General features: G+C 25.3%; 1 protein-coding gene across 3 annotated transcripts in view; it reads right to left on the bottom strand.

The window, feature by feature from the left end:
- Positions 1 to 23,040, bottom strand: part of LOC105846415 (uncharacterized) — a 71,496-nt gene that overhangs the window by 35,113 nt on the left and 13,343 nt on the right. For all 3 annotated transcript variants that reach the window (XM_065791636.1, XM_065791638.1, XM_065791637.1), the window contains exons 3-6: positions 22,358 to 23,038; positions 14,288 to 14,354; positions 2,511 to 3,058; positions 496 to 568 (exon numbers count right to left, since the gene is read on the bottom strand). In XM_065791636.1, coding sequence (XP_065647708.1) covers positions 496 to 568; positions 2,511 to 3,058; positions 14,288 to 14,354; positions 22,358 to 23,038 — 1,369 coding nt within the window. The remainder of the gene's footprint in view (positions 1 to 495; positions 569 to 2,510; positions 3,059 to 14,287; positions 14,355 to 22,357; positions 23,039 to 23,040) is intronic.

The raw sequence follows: 23,040 nt of genomic DNA, 5'->3' as shown, positions 1-23,040 counted from the left end.
GTTTGATTTATTAAATTTGTTACAACCTGGTAATACTGAAATAAATTATATATATTTTAAATAGACCCATGTATTAACTGTTATTTAAAAATGTTAATACCCTTAAAAATACACTTTTGTATAAATTTCAGTATAAATATTTCCCATAAAACACAAGAATACCATTTTGCTCATTTTGACAGCAACCATTTTAAAACTTTCAATGATGCTACTTTTGTAAGTGTATTATAAAAAAAAATTCCTAAGTATTAAAAGTTCATATCTAAAAAAATATAAATTTTAAACACAAAACTCAAATAAGAAGATCTAAAACATACAAACCTAGGACAAACATACTGGACAAACACAAAGAAACTCTAAAAATTATGGCACATTACCAAAATGCTTGTTTTGAAATAAAAGATTTTTTATTGATTTATTTACACAAGATTAATTTGTTGTTTGATTGGGTGAAAGATGATAATGATATTTGTAAAGGTAAAACATAAAGCTTACTTGTGTAAAATGTTTGTTTTCCAATGATCCCTCGCTTCCAAAGACATATTGCGATTTGCAAACTTCAAAATACCTGAAGTCGAGGTCAATATATTAGAACTACAAAAGTATTCAGAATTAAGACTCAAAAAAGTATTAAAAGAAATTAAAAAATTAATTAATGTGATTAACAAGAATTATGATAACTACTTTATTTTAAAATTTAAACAAACATGCTTTAATAATATTTTAAATTTTTTAAATACTTTAATAATAGTTAAAATAAAAATTGAATGGATATCATATTAATATAGACATAAAATAAATAAAATATATGCATGTTTTGTATACGTATGTATAGTGTAGAATCTTAACTATATATGTGTATACGTATGTAAAGTGTACATAAAATCTAAAGTATATATGTATATACGTATGTAGAGTGTGTATAAAATCTAAACTATATATGTGTATATGTATGTAGAGTGTAGATAAAACCTAAAGTATATATGTGTATTTGTATGTAGAGTGTAGATAAATCTAAACTATATATGTGTATTGTGTATATGGTGAAAAAAAATTATTATTAATCATTGTTATTTGTCCCAAAATGACCCTAAAATTTTCATATATTTTATATTAATTTGTTCTATATAATTCTAAATTATGTGACTAAAGATTACATTATTATTTACACAACTTAACTATATTTTATCAAGTACTATTTATCTGCAATCAGGCAAAATAAATTCTAGCCCTGCAAGAAAAAAAGATTTAAATAATGTCTAGTGGTTTTTTTATAAAATAAGGATTTATGAACATCTGTACTCAGATAAAGCTTTTCATATCTACAAACACATCTCATCTTCTAAAAATCTTAATTAGTTGTCTGTTATATTATCACTATTTTTTATATTGTCTCCTCTATTTTCGTACTATACCATCAGAACTAAAAAAACATATTTTTTTATCTGCTCATAAAACTCATCACCATTAATAAAAAGCCCATCACAAATGCTCCTAAGCCCAATCCAATCTAGGTTTTTCAAGTAATTGCAAACAGTTTGAAGACTTGCAGCTATACCATGAACTGTTTGTAAATGTTTTTCTAGCTTTAGCACAGATAGTCCTTAATCTTGTTCAACTTTCTGAATAATTTCTCTATCAATGGGTATGGTAGTCTTAGCTGGGCATTCTTTTTTCAGCAAATTTTTGATGATACCCATTTTTTAAATATTTTTTAATAATGCTTCCTACACTGTTAGGCCTAGTATTTACTATTTTAGAAACTTTTTATCTTTTTTTTTAAGTAGTTTTATATCTTTTTAACTTCATAGTGTTCCAGGACCAATTTTTTAAATATTGTATATAGATTAAGACTAAAGGATGTGTGCAAATATTATGTTTATAGTTTAACTATGATTTTAATTTTCCTATTTTACATAAAAGCTCTATAAGTGGTGGGCCACTCTTGCACTACAATTTTAAATTTTTAAAAACTCATGAAACTATTATTAAATTAAATAACTTAATTTGTTCAATATCAAAACTGCCAACTATTCAAATTTGAACTATTAATTTTATTAACTTAATATATTAATACTCAATATCTTTTTCATTGCGTTGAGCGCTTTAATATAAAATTTGTTTTTAGTGTGCTTTAGTATGACACTTTTGTTTTTATTGTGCTTTAATATGACAATTTTGTTTTCATTGAGCTTTAAAAAGACATTTCTTTTTTTGGTTTGTTTTAATATGACACTTTGTTGTTATTGTGCTTTATTATGACACTTTAGCTTTTATTGTGATTTATATACACTTTTATTTTATTGTGCTTTAATAGACATTTTTGCTTTTAGTATGCTTTAATATGACACTTTGTTATTATTGTGTTTTGTTATAACACTATTCTTAAAGTGCTTTAATAAAACTTTTGTTTTTAGTGTGCTTAATATGACACTTTTATTTTTAGTGTGCTTTAATATGACACTTACTCATGGCGTTTAAATAGACAATTAAAAATTTAAACACCTTACCATTTTATTACTGCTTCTGTTGTACTAATATCACCTTCATCTGAATAACATCCATATGCCACATTACTTCCTTCATCTGTGACTAAATCAGGTTTCAGTGTTTGAATACTTGCTAAATAAGTAGCTTGTTTTTGTGCAAAGATAGTTAGCTGAGTATCAATAAGCAAATCAGCTACACCATGAATTTTGCGAAAAATGTTATGAGCTTCGAGGCCAACCTGATCATTTGCACTTTTTTCTGATTCTTTCAAATGTATTAAAGAATTTAACAAACCATTATTTTGAATATTTTTTATGTCCATTGGAGACTTCAAAGGTTCAATTAAATAACTTGTTTCATCACTATTACTATCATTAAAAAAAGTATTGTCTTCATGGCTACTGTACATTAAAGTATTGTCTCCATATTTACTGTACATTAAATAGTTTATATCATCACACGGAGTTAAAATTGAATCTGTATAAAGCTGGTCCTGGCTATCTCCTACAAATTTATACCGCTCTGCAATATATTTACATACTTTAGCGTGATTGGGCTTCCATTTTTCCTGAAATGATATAATAAACATGTTATATTTCAATCCACAAATGTATTTTTAAATTAGCTTAATAATTATATTTCTTACTATTTATATTACTATATATTTGTATTACCATATATTACTATTTAACATTTACAATTGCAGCATTACAAAGTTTTCAATGTGCAAGTTTTTGCATATTTAATTAGTTTTTACATATTTTGTATATTGATTAAAAAATTTTTAATGAGAATTACAAAACTCAAACCCATCAACATGGAATAAGAAAGTAAAAGAGTATGAACAAAAACCAACAGAAATTTTATTATGATGAATGAAAAGTATCCATGGATATGGTAAGTACCCATGGATATGGTAAGTACCCATGAATATAGCAAGGACATTTAAAGCATATATCAGACTACTTGTTAAATGGTAGAAATATTTGGCAGTTTGAAAAATGAAATGACATTCAAAAACATACCTATTATTTAATCAAAACTAAACTTGTTTATCCGCATTAATATCTGAAAACACATAAATCTGATATCTGGAATAAATATTTATTGGACAAAACAGAAAACAAACAGACAAATTTAAAGATCAATATTGAATGTAATGAGGACACTTAAGTTGTCTTATTACAACAAATCAAAAACATATTTAGTTTTAGAGAATTAAAACTCATGTCGACACCAATAAGTCTTTAATTGACTTTGTACTAATAACAGGAAAAGCAAGGAAATTACAATTTTCACTTCAGATGCTAAATTCAATCACAAGCTTTGTTAGGAAGCTAGGGCTTTAGCTCTCACTCTTGCCCACACTCCCCTAAAGTGGTGTACGAGAGCAATTTACGATTCTTGCAAAAGTATAGTTTTTTCATATAAAAAAAAAACTTGATTAAAAAAAAGAAAGTTCGAGTTCCAGATTGACTTTTTTTTAGAGGTGCACCAATGCAATTTTAACAATTCTAATGATCGGCAACAATTTTAATGATCAGCATTAATTTTAATGATCGGCAACAATTTTAATGATTGGCAACAATTTTAATGATTGGCAACAACAATTTAATGATCGGCATCGGTCTTGGTAACTATCCGCTGATGCCAATTGTTTTGAAAAATCAGTTTCTTTATTTTTGTGTTTTTATATTGTATCCAAAAATATAATTATTTCATAAACGAAAATGTATGTATAAGCTTAAGTTATTATATAGACAACCACTAAGCCTTTAGATATTTTTTGAATTGTTTTTTATTAGGAGCTCCCTGCATTTAGTGTCTTTTAAAAATTTAGAAAAACAATCATATGACTTGTGGATCCAAACTATACAAAGAGATAAGTTTAAAATCAAGAAATGTAAATCTAATGTAAAATGTAAAAAAAAATTTTCTGCCAGATCCTTTTCTTGGTACGTCAGATTCTTGGTATGTCAGATTCCTCTTCTTGATATTTTTTTTTTGCAAAATTTACAAATTGCTTTGAAAGTTTATTTTCATCTATATCAAAATAGTCTATTAGGCTTTTGATTATAAGCGAGCATTAAAATTGAGCAAACTTTAGTAAATAAGCAAGCATTAAAGTTGACTGTAAAGATTATATTCTTTAAAAAAATCCTAATTTACCTAAAGTAAAAAAAAAATTTGAATTTAGAGCAGATGCCTATGCATTGGCCAATGCATTGGTATCGACCTGTACCAATCGGCATTGACCAAAAGTAGGCATCAGTGCACCCCTCCTTTTTTTGCTTACAAAATCCGATTGTTAATTTTTGCATAACTGATTTTTTTGTAGTACTTTAGCTTATATTTTACAATTGCTACATTTATACTTACAATTGCTTTGTTTTTAGTTGAGCAGAATTTTAGTATTATCAATATTAATATAAATATTATATAATAACAACACAAAGTTATAATAGAATAAGTAAAAAAATAATTTTGCTCTTCTTTTCAAACGCAGATTTTATTTATTTTATGATTTTATTATAGATTTTCACCAAAATGCTTAGTGTGAAATACCGTGTAATATAACAATAACATTAATGACAACATGGTCAAGTTTGCAAAGTTGTTTATAAAACAGCATTATTGATGTAACTAAGATGAAAAGTCATTTTTAAAAATTAACCAATAATTGCATAATAAACTTTTTTAAATGCACAGTTATTGCTTTTTTAAAAGATTTTTTATGAATAAACCAATAGCTTGTGCAAAAACCGAAAGCTCTTGTAAAAAGCTGTTCAGAGGAGCAGCTCACATGGCAAGCCATGTGAGCTGCTCTCTGAACAGCTTGTTTGTTTAGGAGAGCAAGGCCTGTAATCATATCAAATAAAACCATTAATTAAAAAAACCTTATATTATTGTGAATCGGACATAAAAAAAAAAAAAAAAAAAAAGATAAATAAAATGCTGATAGTATGTGTAAAAAGATAAATAAAATGCTGATAGTATGTGTAAAAATTAAATCTGCTTTAAAATCAAAAGAAAAAAAATTAGAAATAAAATTTATTGCAAAAAAACTGAAATAAAAATCTCTCGTAATGAACTTATTAACAAAGATAACAAAATTAGCAGCATATTAATGAGCTTTTTACGATGAGCTTAATAACAGAGGAAAAACAGGAATTATATTTTTTTTATGTTGTTATTGTTATTATTATGAAAAGTTGATTTCTTTTTGAGAGATTTATTTTTTGTTTATGTGTTTTAAATATTGAATTTGTTGTGTTCAACTTCAAAAAAATAAAAAATGCTCTTTACCATTAAATAAATGTAAAGCCAATTTATGAAATTTTTTGATTTGTTTGAAACTTTCAAAAAAACAATTTTTTTAGATAGTTTAATTAAATGAAGCCAAAAAACATCAATAACAATTAAATCAAACATAAAGGTAATGTAGCCTATATAAATAATTTTAGTTCTTCTTGGTAATAATATCATAAATTTGAAGCATTTCAATAAGTAAATGTGTATTTTCTTTAAAGAAAGTCATAAACAGATGGGTTTTTTAATAAAAAATTATAGTTTTTAAATCAATAATTATAAACTAACAAAAGATACTTTTAAACTGTTGTTATAAAAGTAATTCTATCTTTGAAAATTCTATGCAAATATTTTAGTTCTAACAACCCTCTGTTTTCTTATATGATTAAGACATTATACTATTTACATAAAGACAAAATATTTTTGGTTATTGACACAGACATGAGAAATACAATGCTTTTCAGACAACAACTTTCAATTAAAACCAACAGAAAAAATGGCATTTATACTATACAATATATTTTAGGTGATTTTAAAACTTACCAACACAATATTATTAAACATTATTTTGGTTCACCACTAATATCAAACATGTCAAGATATTTTTTAGTTATATCTTCTTCAAACTGGCAAAGATTTTATGTATATACATTTTGCCATTATTTAACAGACTGTTGTTAAAAATATGTGTTTTTTATATCCTTCACAAGTTGATTTATTTGCATAAATCAATTACCAACAATTATAATGTTGTATAGATAAACAATTTTTTTTTATCTAAACTCACCCTAAAATGTTAATGGAAAAAAGAATGTTTATTACATTCATTAATAAACACATTTATTACTAAACACATTTATTACTAAACATGTTTATTACTAAGCTATTAGCACTAAAATTAAATATATTAAAACACAAAACTTTTATTTTCTCGTATTTAGTATTTATTTGCTTTTGTTTATTATACATTATTTGTTGGTTTTTAATTGAAGGTATTTATTTATTTATTAAATTTGCTAGTTAACTAAATAATGTTTAATACACTTATATTGCAAAAGATGTTGAATGCTTAAATCTTATTTGTGTGAACAAGAAACTATACTTTTATGTATATTAGGTTGGCTCTTAAAACAATATTTTTTGAAATGTCTGCTGTTAACCTCTAAATGTGTTCTGTATAATAAAACAATATTGGATTTAAAAATTTTTGATAAAAAAATATTTTTAGGGCTAGCTCAAAACATCAGATAGGTCCTTAACATTATTAAAAAAAAAGTTCTTTTAAAGTAACTTCATGTTATATATATGTTATGTTATATTTAAAGTAACTTCATGTTATACAACTTCATGTTGGGTCTCAAAAGAAATGAAACATAAAAATTTCAAAACTAATCATTATTTTAAAAAAAATTAATATTTTAGATTTCACTGCCAAGAAAATTTTTTAACTAAAAATGAAAAATATAAAAATTTTATTATAACTTTTCTTTAATGTTTTTTATAAAATGATCATTATTTTGGAAATTTTTATATAATTTCGCTTTTTTTGAGAAGTTGTTTTAAGAGCCACCCTATATTATACCTTATGTATATATTTATCATATGAGCAATTCCACGGCAGAAAATGAAAAAATAGTCAAACTTTATTCTTTTTTTCATCAACTTTTATATTGAATATTGATGTAGACACATGAAAGTTTATTTAAAATATACATTTAGTACTAAAATTAATTTAAGTCATTTTTATGCTTTCAAAAGTTATAATTTTTCTTATTGTCACATGATAAAAAAAGTATCATTGTAAAATATTATTTTAACCATGAAATTATTTACATAATCAGAATTAATTTAGCATGAAAATAAAGCTAACATGTTCAAATTAAGGTTGGTCAGATTTTATACTTTATAAAACCTTTAAATATAGCTGTTAAAATATTCGGATCGTGATTTGAATGCAGTTTAATTTGAATGTTAGTGTTTTCAATATACTTTGTACTCATATTTTCCTAGTGTGTTATATGTAATGGTTATATCAAGAAAGTTAAGCGTTTTTGTTTCGTTTTCAACTTCAATTGTGTATTGTATTGCAGGATGTTGTTGATTTAAAATATCTTGGAACTGTTTTGCTTGTTTGATGTTAGGAAATCTTGCATGACTATCGTCAGCGTATCTTAAAAATGATTTTAGATTAAGTGCAGGATTTTTTGTCAAAGCCATTTTAATTGCATTCTTTTCATGGAATTGTAGAAAAGATTCCGCGAGAACAATCATGAAAGAAAGTCTGATTGGTCCTGAGTTTTCCATTACGTGAATCTCATTGTTCCAATGAAAATAACATTGATATAAGCAAAGTTCTATGAGTTGCTTTATTTCAGGTATACTTAGTTTTGTTAAGTTTTTATATGATAAATTGTTACTTAATTGTTCTAAAAGTATTACGGTGGCTTCTTTTAATGGAATTGACGGGTACAAATTTACAACATCATAAGACACTTGAATATTGTTGTTGGCGACATTCCAATTTTTATCTTTTTTTATAAAGTCAAAATAGCTTTTTAATCGTGTCGGATTTTCATTTAAGACTGGTTGAATTATCTTAACTAAGAATTCTGATATTCCGTGGTTTCATTACATTTGTTTCTCATTTGTTTTCCGTGGTTTCACCAGTTTCATCAAAAAAGAAAAAAGAAAAACAAAATTCCATCAGAATGCAACAATCTTCCTGTAGTGTCTTTACCTTGGGTACCAGGCCTTTCACCAAAACTTCAAAAAAGAGCAGTATTTAAATCAAACCCAAATTTAAGATCTTTATTAACATCAAAAAACAAAACAAAACTACCAAGTAACAGCCAACCTGGAACCTATATAATAAAATGCAACTGCTCCAAAGTTTACGTAGGTGAAACAAAAATGCGGGTAAGTACGCGGATGCATCAACATCAGAACAGCATTAATGAAAACAAACCTAATCAATCTGCATTAGCATTTCAGAAAATCTTTTGCAAAGAAAATATTATTTGGGAAAAAACAAGAACGATAAAGGTATAAAAAGTTTGAAAGAAAAATTAGAGAGGCACTAGAAATACAAAACAACATGTGCTCTGCACGAAACAGCGGTATTAACCTTGATGAAGGCCAATATGAAAAATCTATGTTTTGGACGTCATTTTTAAAATTTAAAAAATCAAAAGAAGCCATTCAATCGCTGATGTCAATAGTAACAATTTTATATAAACTATAACGATTAAAAATTATTGTAATCTTTTACAAGCTGATGATGCTGGTATCCATAACCCAGCGAAAATTTCTTATATAATAATATTACTTGTATTGAGAGAAACTGTATTACTTGATGTTTTAAAATAATATATAATATACTCTCATACAAGATGTCATCTTTCAAATATATATATATATATATATATATATATATATATATATATATATATATATATATATATATATATATAGTTTTTTACATTTAGGAAGAGCGGAAGGAAAACAATGATTCTTACGCCAACACATACGTCACATTTAATTACTTTTGACTTTCGTCCAACATTTGCGTGTTGTCAAAAAGTTAAAACCATTAATTTAATTACAAATTAATTGTTTTTTAAAAAAAACCACAAAAATGCAAATTTAATTGACCAGAATGTTTTTAAAAACATTCTGAATGTTTTTAAAACATTCTGAATGTTTTTAACAATATAAACAATGTTTTTATTTTTATTTTTTTTTAATAAAATGTTTTTATTTCTAATTTTTTGAAAAAAATGTTTTTACTTTTATTTTTTTTACTGTAAATCATGCGCGGAGTGTTGCTACATCGACTATCTTATAGCGTGACTTGCAAGAGAGTGCTGCTAGATTGACTGACAAATAGCCTGACTCGCAATGGAGTGCTGCTACATCTACTATCTTTTAGTCTGACCCGCAAGGGAGTGTTGCTACATCGACTGAAGGTTTGGTTGGGGCAGGCAGTCTATCAATTAATAAAAAAAAAATTCCGGTCTTGCATTTTAATTTTTACTTTTTGTCAACAAAAAATTTTCTGACAACATATAAGAGTTCTCTCTCTGTCTCTCTTTCTCTCTCTCTCTCTCTCTCTCTCTCTCTCTCTCTCTCTCTCTCTCTCTCTCTCTCTCTCTCTCTCTCTCTCTCTCTCTCTCTCTCTCTCTCTATATATATATATATATATATATATATATATATATATATATATATATATATATATATATTGTTAATTCACCTCCCAAGGCCCAGAAAGCCACTACAGACAAGGAGGCTACTTAATTGTGGCTATAACCCTCTCTCAACTCTATTTCTCCGAAACACGAACCTTGACGAACAAAGCAGCTGCACAGAGAAACAAGTTGAGCGCGGTACTACCAGGGACGTGGTGGGGATCAAATATATATTTTATATATATATATATATATATATATATATATATATATATATATATATATATATATATATATGTGTGTGTGTATATATATATATATATATATATATATACATATATATATATATATATATATATATATATATATAAACACATATATATTCGATATATATATATATATCTTTTTTTTTTTTTTTAAAGTATTTTCGTGATTCCTTTTTTTTTCTATTATAAATTAAAATTTTTTTGGCCATTCTTTAATTAAAATTAAGTTTTTATTAGGGGTTATAAAGTACATTATGCCAAATTTATCTTTTGTATAGAAGTATGATCATTCGCTCTCATGCGCTGAGATTTTTATTCAACATAAGGTCCTTTTGAATTTAAATTACTTTAAATCTCTGCATGGAAGCCAATAATAATTTAAAGCTCCATATAGTTTTAGTTACTGAATATATAAAGTACATCGCAGTAAGTTTACCTATAAACTAAATCAAAACAACTAGTTAAATAACTACAGAACTTACAGTTACTCAATTATTAAATTTACTTAATATACTCAAAGACTCGTAAAAATTACCCATACAAATGTTGCTATTTATATCTTATATGTTGTTGTCACATAATATGGATGACTTGCAGAACCAGCCTATACAACGAATATGTTGAAATAAGATAATTAGAGGCAAAGTTTAAAAGTTTTTAACAAAAGCCTATAAACCAAAAAAATTTAAAGTAAATGCATTTCGGTGCGCTTAAAAATTTTAAGTAAAGTGTATTGGTGTTTGCAAAGAAACACTACATAAGTCATTTTTTAATATAAAATAATTTTTCTCAACTTTGTTGTAAAGGCTGGTTTGGTGCTTAACCATCCATATAAGCTTCTAACTAAACGTTATTTTAACAAGAAATCTCAAATAGAATATAAAAAACACAATACCATTTTTTTATATTTTCATTTTATTTAAAGTGATTTCAAGATTAAACATCTTCTATAAATACCCAAGTTGTTTTTAAGAATTTTTTCAAAAAAGAAATCTATATGAACAAAATAATTTTTTTCTTTTAAAATTCTTTTATTCAAATAATTTTGCCATTGAAATTGAAAATTAAAAAAAAATTGGAAAAATTTTAATGCTCAATAATTATAAATTTTATTACAGCAGTGTCCATAATACCCAGTGGCATAGCAAAGATCATAACTGAAAGTTAAATGTATATCTTGCTACAAAAACAATACCAGATTTAGAATATAGTGCAAGTGAGGAAGAAAGTTTTATTGAATTCATAAACATTTTTAATTGTTAAATATTTTTTGTTTTTATGAAAATAGTTTTAAAAGTATTATAAAAAATTTAAATTAAAAAAAACAAACTATTTTACCTCTTTTCAAAAAATTCTCTTCTAAAGAAAAAAAATTTTTTGAACCAAATTTTTTTCTTTCACTTTTTATTGCAAAACAATTTGAATGAAAAATTAAATGAAAGCATCAACTTAAAAACCATTTGAATAAAAAAATTAATTATATTTAAATTTTTAGTAGTACGCTAGATCAAGAAACAAGCTATAAAAAACGTGGTATAAAATGTTTTTTTGCTTTGATCTTACTCGTTTGGTATATAGATTATAGACTTGCATGGTCTATAGGCATGTTTTTGCACAAAAATTTAAAGTTTTATGACAATGTTTTAATTTATTAATTAGAGCAATTCTATTTATTTAATTTAATTTTAAACGCATTTTATGTTACTGTTATAAACTGTATAAAACAGCATCACAAATTTGTTTTACATTAACGCAAGAACTTTATATTGTCAAAACAACTTTGTAGTTAGTTTTATTGTTGATTTAAAGCTTTTTACAATGCTCTTTAAGAATAATACTTGTTTTAAACTTAATTGGAATTTAAACTTTATATTATAACTTAAGTAAATTATAACAGTAACTTATCCTAATTTAAACTCCACCAAACAAGAAAATTATAAGATAATATTTAAATATGAGAGATATTATGTTAAAAAAATAACAATTACGAACTGATGATGAAAAGATACAATTTTATACTAACGCAAACCCCCCTTCCCTTACCACAAAGTGACGCCATGGATGTAAGTTTTTAGGTTTAAAAAAAAATCTAATTCTGCAATTAAATTTTTTTGCATTAATTCGAGCCCTGATTCATATATATATATATATATATATATATATATATATATATATATATATATATATATATATATATATATATATATATATATATATATATATATATATATATATATATATATATATATATATATATATATATATATATATATATATATATATATATGTATATATATATATATATATATATATATATATATATATATATATATATATATATATATATATATATATATATATATATATCTACAATCAATTATTTTTTTTGAACGGTCAACATTTTTATTTTTTTCTTTGTTTAAATGTTAGCAATAGTTCTTTTTGATTAAAATTTACAAAAATAAGTTAAATAAGTTAAAAAAATTAATGCTTTTAAATGCTTGCTTTTAAAATAAGTTATTGCTTGAAGGGTAAAGAATTTGAATTATTTTGATAATAACAAGTTTAAACAAAATAAATACTTTTTTTAAAAGCAGAAACAGACAATACACGGGTTTATAGTCTCAGTTCTGTTCTGTAAATTATCACAAAATCGTTTAGTAAGATAAATATTTCAAACTTAAGTTAGTGATAAACTTGGCTAGGAAAGATATTTAGCGTTAAAAAAATTTTATATCAAAGATTTTATACTAAAGTAATACCAGGATGTCATATTCTGCATCTCAAATTTTTTCTCGAATCTCAAATTATAGAAAAATTTTTAGATAATTTGTGGAACGTAACTAAGACTATAAACCCGTGTACTGATAATTTTTAGTTTGTTTAAAAATAATTCATTTCATTGCAATGGCTTGGCAAATGGCAGGAAAAACTCAAACAAAAATAATAGAAAAGATTGAATAAAAAAAAAGTATAGTTGAGATTATGTTCTTAATTACATACAATAATTTCGAATTATAATGAAATAAATCTTTAATAAATAAAAAAGTTAAAGAAGAAAAACTTTCGCACATTTTTTATCTCTTGCTCAGTAAAATCATTTCAAAAACTGCTAATGTTAATTAGTTAATAATAATGTTACTAACTCTCATTTGCACATACTATTTAAACTGAATATTTAATACTAAGAAGATGATTGTTTTAAACATTCGTCTTTTTAGTATTAAATAATTTGTTTAATGAAACAAATTTTAAAAACTAAATTTTAAAAACTAAATTTTAAAATTAAATTTCAAAACATTAAACAATTTGTTTAATGAAACACTTCTATAAAAATTATTAAATTTACATAAAACAAGATTTTTAATAAATATATATACATATATATATATATATATATATATATATATATATATATATATATATATATATATATATATATATATATATATATATATATATATATATATATATATATATATATATATACATATATATGTATGTATATATATATATATATATATATATATATATACATTTTTTTAATAATCATATTATAAAAAAAAGCACAAGCGCACAAATAGTAACTTCTAATTTATCATAAACCATTAATTCATTTATTTGCAATTTTCAGCAAAACTTATGGGAAACGTATTAATAATGTATAAATAAAAAGATTTTTTCAAAATTTAAATAATTTTTTTTAATTTTAGTAAATGCATTTTCCAAATAACATCCTGATTATTTGTCAAACTTGCTTTTAAATCTCTGATTTTTTTTTCAACCAGTCAACTATGACCAGCAAGAATTCATTTTGGGAGGTCAAAGTGGTCATTGACCACCTAAAAGACTAAAAATGCTATTTTGACCTCCCAAAATATATATATATGTATATATATATATGTATATATATATATATATATATATGTATATATATATATATATATATAAATTGATTTGTAAATTTATTTAAAACAAAAAAACAAAAACAAAAAAAACAATGGTTTTAAAAGATAAGAAAGATTGAGTACATACATTATGAAAATGTTCATCTCCATTGTTCAAATTGTTTCCAATAATTTTCTCACAAAACTTAGAGTACCTAGAAAGTTAAACAGTATATATAGTTAGGAATTGATAGAAAAATGTTTGTATAGTTAGGAATTGATAGAAGAATGTACATATAGTTAGGAATTGATAGGAAAATGTATGTATAGTTAGGAAATGATAAAAGAATGTGTGTATAGTTAGGAATTGATTAAAAAATGTGTGCATTATTAGAAACTGATTGATGAATGTACATATAGTTAGAAATTGTTAGAAGAATGGATATATATATCGTTAGTGTACAGCCCCAGTTGCCCATTAGCAAATGCCAGCTGAATCTTTAGAAAAGCTACTGGAAATATTATTTTGATACAATTGAGTTGCCAAATAGGCAACTTAAAATTTTTTTTTTTTTTTTTCTTTCTAATTATTCAATAATTCTATAAGAAAAAAAAATTTTAAGTGAATTTTTTATTTTAAATTCTAAAGAAGATGACTTTTTAACTATCTAACATAATGCAATAACATTTTCCTAGTCTCAGTGTTAAAGTTTGCTTTATGTTTTTTCTATTATTAATTAGAACAAAAAAAATTGACAAGAACTAAATTGTTTAAAAATTAAAATACTTGTTTATGTTGAAAAGTTATATAAAAGATTAATAGGAACAAATTTGTAAAAAAAATAGTTCGATGTTCGATGGGCTACAGCGTTGCATTTTTAGTGGTTACATATTTATATTATAAATAATATAAATAAACATTAAAACCATATATTTTTTGTAAATAATATTTACAAAAACTTTAATGATTAATATTTAATAATAAAAGTAAAATGTTTAAGTCTTTAGTTAAAATTTAATTTCAAAGAACAAACCAATTTGAATCTTATTGTTTTGCTCCTTAACTAAAAGTTAACTACTTTTAAGTTAAAATTTACTTAAAAAGAACAAATTTATTCAAATTTTGAATAAATTTGTTCTTTTTATAAATAAAGAAAAAGATTTTAATTAGAGATTTGATTATTTAATAAATTAAATATATAATATATTTATATTTATACTATATAACTTTTATACTATCTATACTTTTATATAATTATTAAATACTGTTTAACGATATACAGTAAACAAGAAGTTGAATGATTACATTCATTAAAATTATTTAAAAGAACAAATAAATTTAAATTTAGGTGCACATAATTTAGCGCTTTTCTGTTCTTCAAAAACATATTTTATATAGAGATTTATATAATTACTAAATTCTAACACTTTAGTATATAGTATAAACTATTTACATATATTGCATACTATATAGTATTTAATAAAACAAGTAGATGTTGGAAATATCCTACCAGTGAGGATATCCTGAAAGAAAATAAATTCACTGATTGACCTTCATTATGCCATAAATTAAGCTCAGCTGATGCAGAAAGAGACTTACGCGCGATGAAAAACATTATGACACAACAAAGAATACAAGTTGATAAATAAGGCATTCCTAAAGGTAGAATAATTGGTTACAAGGACAAAAAAAACTCCTGTTGTTTTAGTTAAAAAGCCAAAACTAATCAAAAAATTTTCAAAGAGCAATGATAGCAAGATGATAAGGAAAGAACTATAATGATAATGATAATAATCATTTTTGAATTTTGTTATTTGTTTTATTGCCTTAAAACCATATGTATTCTTGTGAACTTCTTTTTTATTTTTATAAAGACTTTATCGTGTTAAAAAAAATTATTTGTAAAAGATTTGCTTGAAGCAAGTGAGAAAAATTAAAGTCATTCATGCTGACGTGTGCTTTTTCTAAAACTAGAAGAGTGAATTTTATCAATAGTTTTCAATAATTATTTAGATTTGAAAAGATATTTTTTAGTTACTCCATTGGCGAGCGACTGACATTAGCTAAATTTTTACTCTCAATTGCCCAGTGGGCGATTGATCAAAATCTGTCTGAACACCACTGCACATATTTATATATTTGTTCATTCATTTATTTACAATTATATATATATATATATATATATATATATATATATATATATATATATATATATATATATATATATATATATATATATATATATATACAGCCCTTGGAATTAGGGTCGGTATTTGGCAATGCCGACCTAACTGCCAATCATAAAGCAGTTAAGGTTGGAAAAAAATCGCTGTCCTCATTTTTATGCCTTATAAACCCCATTGTGTCAAAATTTTTGCCGACCTGATGCCGACCTTTAACAGTTTGAGGTTGGCATCAGGTCAATCTCAAACTGTTAGAGGTCGGCATGAGAGGTCAAAAATTTAACAATTTATTGCCGATCTCATTTTTCCTAATTGCGAGGGTTATATATATATATATGTATATATATATATATATATATATATATATATATACATATATATATATATATATATATATATACATATATATATATATATATATATATATATATATATATATATATATATATATATATATACATATATATATATATATATATATATATATATATATATATATATATATATATATATTAGGGTGATGACTTTTATACAACCTCATTTCCTTGTATCATAATTTGATGAGCTTTCATTTAAGATTGATAACTTTGATAACACGCTCGCAGCACTGGTTGCTTTGGGCACTGTTGATTGGAGAGTCATCTGTATTCCAGTGGATTTTCAAGCAATTGAGAGCTTTTGGGTAGTCATTCAGAGCTTCAAATAGTTCTTCAAAATCTTCGAGGAAAAATTGACTGCTAAACCGATGGTCAGCCCATAAGTAAGAAATGAATGAACAGATTTTACGCAACCTGATCCGGGTTTCTGGCATCAGAATAAATGCAAGAAGAGCTAGAATGGCATGAGAGGTCCAGAGTGCACTTCTGATTTTTGGGATCTGTTTGAAATTCACAAAGGGGATCTCATTCCTCTTAGTTAAGTGACAGAAGACACGAGTGAGGTGGTAGAGAAACTTCATATCATCTCTCCAGCCGCCTGTTTCCTTAATCTCAGTTTTACCGTTGCTGAAGGCTGCTTTCAATTTATCGTAATTGCTCATCAAATCCTGCAAAAAGAAATACTCAATGTTTGGTCAGTTGACCCATGGAGCTCATTGTCCATTACAATGCGAAGAACGCAGTCTAGCACATGGTGCTGGCAACTGATTAACTTGGGTTTGGGGTGACTTTTCTCTTTGAACATTTGCTGCAGCCGAACAACAATGCCTCTCTTCTTGCCGGTATTCAAGTATGTTGTGTCAGCAACAATTATCACAACTGATCCCCTCAGTTTAAACTCCTCTAACACATCCTGGAGTCCTGGAGTTTAAAGATGGGAAGGCTCAAGCAATTGCATATATATATATGCAATTGCTTGAGCCTTCCCATCTTTCAATTTTAGCGCAGTCAACTTAATTTCTTTAGATTCATTCTTGAGGACCATGGTTTGATATTAAAAGCCCTCAATGTGTTTGCCGTCAAAGTGTATGCTTCACTTCTCCAGATGAAGCGTGCTCACCAAGTGTTTCTTAACCTGAGCATCTCTTATGTAGACAGTCTTGTGGATTGCTGATTGACATGGGGTTGGGATTTCAATGCCCTCACCAGAAAGCTGGTGGCACACCACTGCTGCTCCGAGGGACGATAGCTTTGAGCATGTAACAAGACGTCTTGCAATGCCTGCTGGGTTATGCTTCCTTTTGCTCATTGATACTACATTGTCATCCTCCAAAGACTGTCTGTACTGTTCTCGGATGAGTCTGCGCTACTTTCAGAACAATCAGGTAGCGCTAAGCTGGTAAGTGTGGACGCAGTCGCTTCCATTGCCCTCATTCGCTTTGATGGGTGGATGGTATTGGCACTAGCAGGTTTGCCAGTCGAATAACCAACGTGACATTTGCTCTCAATTTGCAATTTGTAGAGGTTCTCATTCTCTTTGCACAATCATTCGCCTTTCATCTTGGTCATGTCAAACAGTTCATTTAATAAATCAAAGTTTTGTTTTTTTCTACAGCGCTCGTAGTCTTTCAGAAGTTTTGCTAGTTTTGCACAAATGGCTTGATCAGATACATGCCCGAAGTTCAACATTTTGCTCCATAGGTCTTTAAGCTCTACAGCAATTAAACCGATCCTCTTCGATCTTTGGCAGTTGAATTCAAGAAACTTGAAGTGTCCAATGGCGTGGTTTTTCAGGGGCATGTGAATCCGTTGGCTCAAGGGTGCTTTATAAACTGCCACTTTGCCTCTTCTTGATGGGCCTTGAAACTGGACTAAGTTCTTTGTCCAGGTTTCCTTGTTCTTCTTCGTGTTAGAAGAGCTCTTCTTGAATGACATGTTGTCGAAAAAGTTAAATGTAACTTACCAAATAATACAAGGATCTCTTTATACTTTTAACTATAGAGAATGCGCAATAATTAAAATACGGCAATGATAATGTTGACACCAAATTAAGATAATTAAAAATCAACTACCCACTTTGAACACCTTGCTTATATACTAGTTTATAGCAGACTGCAAAACAGCTGAAGAAAATTTTAGAACTCTAAAAAAGCTTCCAGAACAATTACGTCACATAACGTCATATGATGTTCTGGAAAATTCTATACATTTCTCTGCTACATAAACTATTGCACAAGTCAGTTTCATGACTTATGTTATATACAGTATATATATATATATACAGTATATATATATATACAGTATATATAATATATATAGTATATATAATATATATAAATATATATATATATATATATATATATATTTATATATATATATATATATATATATGTATATATATATATATATATATATATATATATATATATATATTGGTAATTAAATTACAAAAAATGTTAAAATGCCTACATAAATAACATTTCAAAGTGGTTTGTGCATGACCTTTTTCTATATCGTAATGGAATAAACGTCATTTTAGTCATTAATAGGCAAAAGTTCATTCGTGCTACAGGAAATAAATGTTTGAGAAAAAAATTCAAAAAGTCATCATACATATTTCAATTTTACTTTTATTTATTTATTTTTTGTAATTACTCATTTGTTTTATTTGTAAACATTAACTAAGAGCAACAATAACTCTGCATAATTGTGCTCATGTCCTTAATAAAGCTGTAAAATTAGTTTATTTCTGGCATACTAATTTGAACTCTAACATACTTAATTTTAAACTGCGTGACCTTTTTCAATTATCAAATTGCCTTTTTCTTTAAAACCAAAATCATAATAACCTCTTAGATTCACATTTTTGATTATTGGAAAAAATTGTAACTATATTACAAAATCTGTTTGTAGCTTCAAGTTATCTGTACAAAAATATCTAACTGTTCATTACGGCTATGAATCTATACAATATAAAAACACTAAAATATGGAACAATCTTACCTCCCAACTAAAAAATACAAATTTAATACTAATTTAAATATCTTTTATTAAAGTTATTCTTTTATTCTTTTTTAAACTGAAATACTTTTATTAGTATTCTCTTTATCACTATTTTTGTTATTAATACTATATTTTTATCATAATAAATATTATTCTTACTGTTGTTATTATTGTTATAATTATTGCAACTGTTATATTATTGTTTTTATTATATTATCGTTATTATAGTATACAATTTTTATAATTACAACTATTATTCTTATTTGCATTATAATTCTTATTATTATTCCTATTTTTGTTATTATTGAATTTGATGTTTATTTTATATTACTACTTATTGCTATTTGTAAATATCCTTGAGGTAGCAACTTGATGTAACAACTTGATGTAACAACTTGATGTAACAACTTGATATAACAATTTGATGTAACAACTTGATGTAACAACTTGATGTAACAACTTGATGTAACAACTTGATGCAACAACTTGATGTAACAACTTGATGTAACAATTTGATGTAACAATTTGATGTAACAACTTGATGTAACAATTTGATGTAACAACTTGATGTAACAACTTGGTGTAACAACTTGTTATAACAACTTGATGTAACAACCTTATTCAGAATAAATTTGATTTGATTTGTTATAAATGAAATTGTCTGAGAGTATTGTAGAACTTTTTTTCCTGAATAATATGTTTTTTTTTAAGTACTTAAATGCATCAGTTTATCATAAACTATATGAACAGTAAATATGATTTTAAAATTATTGTAATTGTATTTCACTTGTAACTGAAAAAAGAAATTATTTTAGAATTTATTTATTTAAATGCATCAGTATATCATAAATTATATCAACAGTATATTTGATTCATACAATTATTGTAATTGTATTTCAGTTGTAATTGAAATAAGAAAATATTTTAAAGTATAACAATTTAAGTTGATTTCTAATCAATGTAATCATATTATTTAGTTAAAACCAAAAACATTTAAAAACATTTTTAACTCTAAGTGAGTATAGGTATTTTTTTAAACTTTTTTTTTAATAATAAAAACAAAATGTTTCATAATTTTAATAGAAAGAATTTCATACTAGCAATTTAAAAAAAAAATTTTATAAAAATCTATAAATCATTAACCTTTCGAACTAGTAACTAGGGAAATACTAATAACTAGGGGGAGACTACTACACAGAAAGCTGCATTGTAATTTTTATTATTTTCTTTAAACCTTTAACATTAAAATGTAATTCTTGTCTTGTAAGGCCATTCTCTTGTAAGGCCACTCTCTTGTAAGGCCACTCTCTTGTAAGGACGCTCTTCAAAGAAAAAAGTCCACCACTCTGTCTACTTTAAACTATATACTAACAAGTAAATACTCTTGCTCTAAATTTCATAATTACAACACCCAAGGCTTCTCTTTCTTATTATGACAAAATCTAAATCTTCTCTTTCTCTTTATAAAAACATCCAAGCCCTCTCTCTCTGATTATAGCAACACTTAAGTCTGAACTATCTTTAGAAAGGCCATTAATTTTTATTAAGCAAAACTTCTGAGAAAATAGTGAATACTTTTAATTATTCCACCCATAAATATAAAAAAAGATTGTTCTCATTGCATAATGAGAACCATCTTTTTTTATATCAAACAAACTTTCCAACCGCCATGTTTTGATTCTTATGATTGGAGATTCTTATAATTTCTATAGACTGTAGGTAACCATATTGTATATTAAACATGACATATTCAAGCCAATAATAAAATTGGAAATCATAAATTATAAAGCAAATATATTTTATGATTTAAATTAAAATTATTCAACAACCAGACAATAATATTTTTAAGAGTCAGCAGTATTTTTAAATATAACTAAAAACAAATTTAATTTAAATGAACCAGAAACATAACTTGAGGTTACAAAAAGTCATTTGAAATTTAAAAAAAATTATCTGAGGTTACAAAAGAGCTACCTGAGGGTAAAAAAAATTGTTTGGGATTACAAAGAAATTAATTGATGTTACAAATGAGCTAGTTAAGGGTACAAAAAAACTGCTTAAGGTTATAAAAGTACAATAATAACTTTTCAATCTTCTAAGGTACAAAGGAACAAATAGAAAAGAAGAGGTACAAAAGAACTAATTCAGACTACAAAAATTTTTACTTGATAGTAAAAAAAGATTACTAAGTAAAGAATTAGATGAAGTTACAAAAGAATTTACCTGAGTTTGCAAACGAATTACTTAAGTTTACAAAAAGTTTAGGTAAGGTCACAGTAATGAATCTTTCAGATTATATCAAAAAAAGAGTAGTGGGCAGTGGGGATTTGTCTATGAGGCCATATGAATATGACCCAACTTTTATTTATTTAAAATATAGCATTTTTTATGTAATATATACATACCATTCCATAAGTATCTACTATTTACTCATAGATTTAATTAAAAATATATTTATATATTTAGAGTTGATAAAATCATGAACTATTTTTTAATATATATTATTTGTAAGTTATTATTAATAGTATATTATTTATAGGTTATTCATTTTTATTACATCAAAAGTAGTTTGATTTAATAATTTATAAAGTAAACAAATAAAATTAATCTTGTTTAAGAGAAATGATTTTATTAAATAAAAATAAACTAGATACCAATCCTTCATTTTTTGTTTTGCTTCCATTTTTGGGTCTTTTAAATCACAAACATATGCTAAATTTTCAATATCATATGGATTTTTGAACTCAGCTGCATTATTTTCAAAGTTCTCATCATCACCATAAGTTATTGGCTCTAACTGTATGTAAGGTTCCTTATAAATTTTGTTTAACACTTCATTTGCATTTTCCACATCTTTTTCAACGTCACTTTTTCTACTACTTTTAATATTGTTTTTACTTGACATTTGTTTGTCTAAACTTTTTGTATATTTTTTTGTAATAGAACTTTTTTTTTTATATGCTTTTTTAACTGGCCGAAACACCTTTTTAAAATTGTTAAATTGTTTCATCATTAATTCACAATACTTGTCAAGTTTCTTCTGTTTTCTTTCCTGTCTAATACCTGCATGATCATTCATAAATTCATTTGATATTCCTTGCGTGTTCTTTAATGGAGTTAAGTTACATATTCTTTTTAGTGAATTAAGTTTTATATTATCTTTTTTTATATTAGAGTAACTCAAATATGACTCTGAGTTATTGTTTCTTATTTGGTTTCTTATTTGCCATGTTATCCAAGTAGAATAATTGTTAGCAGAGTCTGCAATTGTTTTCAGTGACTTATTTCTATGCTTTGAACTGCCCATGTTTTGAATAGTAATTGCTTTGAACTTTCT

This window comes from Hydra vulgaris, chromosome 02 (assembly GCF_038396675.1).
Source record: "Hydra vulgaris chromosome 02, alternate assembly HydraT2T_AEP".
Taxonomy (NCBI): domain Eukaryota; kingdom Metazoa; phylum Cnidaria; class Hydrozoa; order Anthoathecata; family Hydridae; genus Hydra; species Hydra vulgaris.
Note: the sequence above shows the minus strand (reverse complement) of the source record. Positions and strands in the feature narration are given on the sequence as shown.